At 44.8% G+C, this 6,762-nt stretch overlaps 1 protein-coding gene across 1 annotated transcript; it reads right to left on the reverse strand.

The window, feature by feature from the left end:
- Nucleotides 1-4,865: 4,865 nt before the first annotated feature.
- LOC130736186 (NAC domain-containing protein 54-like) lies at nucleotides 4,866-6,167 on the reverse strand. Its single transcript, XM_057588031.1, has 3 exons — nucleotides 5,987-6,167; nucleotides 5,516-5,658; nucleotides 4,866-5,162 (listed from the first exon to the last, which is right to left on the reverse strand). Exons 1-3 carry the CDS (start codon nucleotides 6,165-6,167, stop codon nucleotides 4,866-4,868), a joined length of 621 nt encoding a protein of 206 aa, XP_057444014.1.
- Between the last annotated feature and the right edge of the window lie 595 nt (nucleotides 6,168-6,762).

Raw genomic sequence — 6,762 nt, forward strand, 5'->3', positions numbered from 1 at the left:
TCATTTAATTTAATTTAATGGGTTACCTCATTTATGTGAAGAAAATAAAATATTAATAATTTATAAAAGTTTGTATTGGTTTGACGAGAAAATAAACATGATTATTTAATTAATGCATACTAGTATTTGCTTATTTTACCGTCAATGGCGGCAACTGAGGGCTTGGCAATTGGCTGAATCCAAACATGTCTTGAGTTGAACGGACAAAAAAAAGTTGAACGAATATTGTTTCGGTCAAAAAAAAAATAGACTTTTGATGAGAATTAAGGCTGGTCATAATTTTATTCGATGAATAGGAAAACTAAATAAAGCATACTAGAGGCCTAAAATGTTTCTAGACAACAAAGGGTTAACCCTCTTCGGATGAGTGACAAGAATAGTGAGGTCACATTGCAGGTTTGCTTTAATTCCAGCAAGAGAATCACCCGGTTTATTTGCATCTCTCAAAATGTGACGAAGACAGACATTCCAATTATAAGACAAAAGGTGATGGTGCTCAAGAAAATTACGAGCAAGCACATGACACTTGAACCTATCATCACGTATAAGTCCACAATTTCAGCCTTCTTTATCCCCATGCTTCATAACTCAGGTGAATTGATCCTGAGTAGCTTCTCCGTCTGTCAAGGAGTTCAATGAGGGTACCATGTTCCATCTATACCCTTTTCCTTCATCTTCATTGCACCACTTGAAGTAGTTAGAAGTTGTCACTAGTTGGACTGGGTGAGACCCCTGAGGGCGCTCTCGCCCTGGGACGCTCGCCCCAAAGCAACGCACCGGCCAAAGGATTTGGGCCTCCTCCGAGAGGCCCAACCGGCCCACTAAGGGCAGTTAGACATGCTAGGTCCAACCCTCAGCCTATAAATAGGGGGCGGTTACCAATTGTAAGGGACTCTTGGCTCATTTCATGTATAACAAACTCTAGATTCAGTTACACTTTCTCTCTAAGCGGTTACACGCTCTCTCTCTCTCTCTAGATTCTCTCATTGCAATCCTCACACTCTAGGTACTATACCTTCTTTCTATGTTCTTGGCTGGAACATTTGACGCCGTCTGTGGGGATCGGTAGATTTCGATTCCCAAACTACGTGGATTGTTGTTTTTGGTTGAGAGAAGTTCAGAATTCTGTGCAATTTCCTGTTATTTTCGTGTTTTTTGGTCGAATTTATGGTTCGCGGTTGAGATCCGATGAAGACTCGTCGTCGTCGACGCTGCGAAACGCTGGAGCAGAGGCGCGGTTCACCACCGCGTCGTGTGAGGGGGAGGCCGCGCCGTGAGGAGGTTCGTCGTGAGCAACTTGAGCAACCGACTCCTCCTCCGCCTCCACCGCCTCCTCCTCCTCCTTCTCTGACGCCTCCATTACCTACTCCACCGTCCTCACCTTCGCAGCAAGGATCTCCAGCACACTCGCCGGAAGCCTTAGGAGGTGGATCGTCGTTGCCTCAAGCTCCGAACACTCACAGAGATTGGAGACGTTTGATTCGCAATGTTGACAACATACGACAGCGGAATGATTACTTGCATGAGCAGTTAGATTACTATCGCCTTGAGCAACAGGACGAAGGAGAACGGAAAGCGGAGGATGTAGCGGAGTTTGAGCCATTCTCGGCGGCGGTAAGGGAGGTAGCCATACCTGACAACATGAAGAATCTTGTTCTGGAGACATATAGTGGAAAAACGGATCCGAAGGTTCATCTGCTCTATTTCAACACAAAGATGGTGATAAGTGCAGCTTCTGATGCGGTGAAGTGCAGGATGTTCCCGTTAACGTTCAAAGGCACAACGATGGCTTGGTTCACGACTTTGCCTCGTAGATCCATTATGAAGTTCCGCAATTTCTCTTCAAAATTCCTCGTTCAGTTCTCCGCAAGCAAGATCAAGCAGGTCACAATTGATGATCTGTATAATGTTCGCCAGTTAGAAAGAGAAACTTTGAAGCATTACGTGAAGCGGTACAGTGCCGCATCTGTCAAGATCGAGGAGTTGGAGCCGCAAGTCTGTGCGCGCGCCTTCAAGAATGGACTGCTGCTGGGGAAGCTGAACAACAAGCTAAGTCGGAAGCCAGCTCGTTCGATGGCGGAAGTCCGCGCTCAGGCGAACACCTACATCCTGGATGAGGAGGACGACGCGTTCAAAAAGAGGCGTGCAAAAACGGAAAAGGATGGCGGTCAGAGGGACATATCGCCAGCAGGGAGACAAGGTCGGGAGAAGGGAGAAAGTAGTAAGCGATGGGATAAGAAAATCAAGCAACTTGAGAAGCTTACGAAGGAACAACTCTATCCGAAGAAAGAAAACTTTGAGCGTCACCGCCCATGGCAACAAACTGACTCTCGCCGGCGAGAGAGGCCAGGCAGAGACCTGAGCACGAATTTGACAGAACTGCTTCGGGAGGTAAAGGCAACACATGCAGTCGAAGAAGGCGAGAAGGAAGTTAATCCTCCACGGGAGGTAGTAGACAAAACTAAGTGGTGCGAGTATCATAGCTCGGCGGGCCACGACACCGGTGACTGTTTTACGTTGAAAGGTGAGATTGAGAGGCTGATCAGGCCGGACGCTCACAAATGACTGATCGCGGCGACCGCTGGCAGGGCGAGCGCCAACAAGGGAGTCGCTACAAGGTAAACCGCCAGCAGGATGATCGCAGGCGGGGTGACCGCCGCCAGACACCACCAGCGGACAAGAAGGAGACACTAGAGACAAGGAAGAAAGGAGCTGAAGAAACCTTCAACAAGGACCTCGAACCGCCGGTTGGGACAATCAATACAATTGCAGGGGGCTTCGGCGAAGGCGGCGACACGCCAGCGGCGAGACGCAGACATGTGAAGGCGGTAAATTCAGTACAAGAGTTTTCAATTCCATTTGGTTTTCAGCACCGGGACATAGTGATATCGTCGGCAGACTTTGAAGGAATTAAGACACATAAGGATGATCCCGTGGTGGTAATGGTGAGGATCAACAGTTTCAATGTGCGAAGAGTTCTTTTAAACTAGGGTAGTTCTGCGGATATCATCTATGGCGACGCATTTGATCAATTGGGGTTAACAGATAAAGACCTGATGCCATACTCTGGGACTCTGGTAGGCTTTTCGGGAGAATAGGTCTGGGTGCGCGGCTACTTGGATTTGGACACAGTCTTTGGTGTTGATGAGAACACAAAGCTGTTGAGCATAAGGTTTTTGGTTTTGCAGGTAGTAGCGTCGTACAATATCATCATTGGTCGAAACACGCTGAATCGCCTCTGCGCAGTGATATCAACAGCTCACCTAGCGGTGAAGTACCCGCTGACCTGCGGGAAGGTAGGAAATATCGCGGTTGATCAACGGCGGGCGAGGGAATGCTACAACAACTGCCTGAACTTGTATGGGAAGAAGGGAGTTGGCGTTGGGCATAGATGTCACGATCGTGGAAGGCGATCAAGGTCAACCCAGAGGCAAGGTCAAGGTGGCGCGAGAAGACAAGGACGGTGGATCAGTGAAAGGTATGGGGGACCAAGAAGAAACCAAAATCAGGAAAGGCCAGATGGAAAGACGGGGAAAGATGGGCAATTTACTGATGCTCATGCTGAGGAGCGTTGGGCAAACGTGATTGGGGACCTAGAAATGTATAAACCCAGTAGGGGAGTACTGACGATTGAACCCAGACTCACAGCCGATCAGGAAAGACGCTTGGAGAAGTTGGTAGAAGACAACTTTGACCTCTTCAATTGAAGTCAAAAGGAAGCAGCACTCTGGAGGTTGCCCAGGTTCAAAAAGCCAACCCTTCTAGGCATATGTCAGGAGGAAAATGGAAAGAAGGGGGCAATGCTACAAAGTGCGGTTAAGTTGAAGCTACAGCGAGGCCGCGGCGAGCAAAGCAAATTGGAGAAAATTGATAATCCCGGGGCGAGCCGAAGGCCGAAGAGGAATGGCGCCAGGCACGTCGCCGCAGGAACAAAGGAAAAAGGAAGTAGAATGTTGGAAACCAGTAGGGGCCACAAGTTTGAGACCTACAAAGGCGGCGCGGTATGTCAAGCGAGGGAACAAGTTTGGTAGGACCCCATTCTACCACAGGGTGGCTGAGCGGGGCGACCGACCTTACAGGAATGAAGAATGGGTGGCTAGCACGTCGGGGCTGAAAGATGAGGTGCTTGGCGTGGTACTCTAATTAGAAGGGACGACTACTAAGAGGGTAGAACAAGCGCGGGGCAGGAGCAATGGTATGGCGGGAAGGAGCATAATTTAGGACAAAAAATAAAGATATACTCTTTTTTCTCCATTATGAGAGTTTTTTAATGAGACATCCCTCAATAAATGTAAAAAATTCTTTTTACAATCAAATACAAAAGGATATTCTCAGTAATACTCCTAACTCACAACTGAATTGTAACTATTGCTCAATGGGAAAAATTCCTTGAAGGTGGCGATCCCAACACGACCTTGATGTCTGGGGATCGCTCCGGAAAGTCCGGCGCAATCGTTGCCACCCGTCGGCGACGTGTGTGGATAAGCTTCTTATCCCAAAAGCCTCCCCGAAATATGGGCGAGCATTTCTAACTAGGCTAAGCCTCGGGCAACCCACATGGCCATTGGGACCCGAGCCACCGTAAGTCCTCGCCAAGCAAAACTAGTGAGGCCATACATGATCTTACAGGAAAAGCTGAACAAAGCCTCAGTTCAAAACTGAGCAAAAGTCCTAATTAAACCCAGCACACTCTCAAAGTCGTTGAACGTAATTCAGACAATTAAAAACAAACGCGAAACAAAACATGGTGCAGCGATAAACAAAAGAGGACAAAGGCGTTCAAAACAACTATTATCATTAAAAGCGAGACAGGAAAAGTTACAAGTGTTGGTAAAAAAAAAAACTACAATTATTACATGATTGTTCTAAGTACTATTAACGGTTTTGTCCTGTTCTATGTCTTCATCATTCAGGAAATGCTCGGCGACAAAGCCCGGGGGATCTTCAGGGCCAATCAATCCGGCGGAAGTAACCTTCTTGAACACCCCCATTGGGCTAAGATCTAGCTGGGAATGGAGGCGTTGAACTTGGGCCTTGGCAAGGAAGAAGCCGCGACCGCGTTCGAAAACGGCATCTACAACGACATCTGACCTTAACTTCTTCTCAAGAGCCTCCGCATCGGATCGGGCTTGAGCCCTACCGCGGCCAGAGCTTCGTCCTTCCTAATCAATGATGATGAATAAGAGAAAAAAGGAAGATTTTTGATAATGATATATCCTACCTACCAACCAACAGTTTTCAACATAATTCCAAGGACATTACTCTAAATCTCCACTTAGTTTTGATGCTAACGAAAATAGTGAGGATAGGCCTAATTCTACCCCATAAGCTAGTTTGCGGGTGAGAGTTTCTCTCTGATTTATAAAAACTTGGTTGTATTTCTAATTAATATGGAATCTTAACCGTCATTAAGTCACTATTTTATTCTTTACCTTAGATGGGTTAGCTATTAATGTAAGGCGGAACTCATGCATCACCCATTTGGTCCTCTTAGGGTGTTCCTATTCCCAATCACCTGATTATTTCGAGGGATTGGGATATCTTTGTCTTTGTCCATAACTCTCCATTGGCCACCCCCAACAACTCTCATGTCAAGGTTCTCAAGGTCACGATCCATGGTGTTGATGAAGAAGCACTTGCGTTCATTGAAAATCTTTCCTTTTGCACATAAACATTAAACAATTTCCACTTGAAATTAAACAACACATAAACCTTCATGGGACATGAAAATTTTGAATTTTTTTTTTGTGATAAGATGCAATGCAGTGCTCATTCTCAAGTAAGAAACAAGGGACATAAATATAGGGATTTTTCTCGTGGAATAGTGAAAAATATGGTCCCATATTTAGTTTATTGGGATTCACGTGAGCTTCAACCAATAAAAGAGAGTGTTGAAAAGAGAGTTTTAAAGTGAGTGTTGCTCGCACATTTCATCTCATGGAATATTAAACATGAGAGAATTAAATAAATTAATTGCTTCACTAACCTCCTCCTGGTAGACACCAAGGATCAGTTTGAAACACGTCAAAATCTGGGATGATTTGAAAAGGAAGAAGTTGATCAAAGGCCTTCCTTTTAAGGTAGAAATTCACAAGAACCTCATCAGTAGGATCAAACTTATACCCTAGTAGCAACCTAACATTCCCATCCTCGTCTTCATAAGTCATGAGGTCTTCTATATCCTCAAGAATCGTTGTTACCCCAAGTGAAGAAGGGGTTGGTCTGAACTCTTTGGGTGAATAACTTTTGTAAAGTCATGTGGTTGGACATCAACTTATAGTTAGATCATATGCAATTAATGTTATCCATGTTTATGTTAGTGAGACTGAGAAAGAGGTTAAAGGGGAGGAGAAGGAAAGATAGGTCAAGAAAGGAAAAAGCAAGGCAAAAGAAGATGAATCATAACACGAATATCTCCCATATGGGTAGGAAATGTTGACTCGTATTTGACTTAAGGTATGTTTGGGTTGGTGGTAAGGATGAAAAAGAAAGGAATTGGATGGAATGGTAATATGCTCTCATGATTGGATAGTTATAAGAATGATGGAATGAGATGGAAGGTGGAGATATCTATATCATTCAATTCCATTGTTTTCCTTTATTTTACCTCCCAAATTGGACGAAATGGAATATAATCATAATCTATTTATTATAAAATTTGAAAATTGCAGTTTTGTACATATCATTCTCACTTTTATCTCACTACTATAATTAAATATTTTCTGACATAAATATAAGCTCTTTTTAGTATGATATTAAGTA

The sequence above is a fragment of the Lotus japonicus genome, chromosome 2, assembly GCF_012489685.1.
Source record: "Lotus japonicus ecotype B-129 chromosome 2, LjGifu_v1.2".
NCBI classification, from domain to species: Eukaryota; Viridiplantae; Streptophyta; class Magnoliopsida; order Fabales; family Fabaceae; genus Lotus; species Lotus japonicus.

Bases quoted from the DNA above. Each gene is read 5' to 3' on its own strand.
- LOC130736186 (XM_057588031.1), bottom strand. From the start codon at position 6,167: ATGACTTATGAAGACGAGGATGGGAATGTTAGGTTGCTACTAGGGTAT. The intron at 5,659-5,986 runs GTTAGTGAAGCA...TATGTGCAAAAG, and splicing joins TTGGTGTCTACCAGGAGGAG to GAAAGATTTTCAATGAACGC. The intron at 5,163-5,515 runs GTGATTGGGAAT...ATCATTGATTAG, and splicing joins CAATCCCTCGAAATAATCAG to GAAGGACGAAGCTCTGGCCG.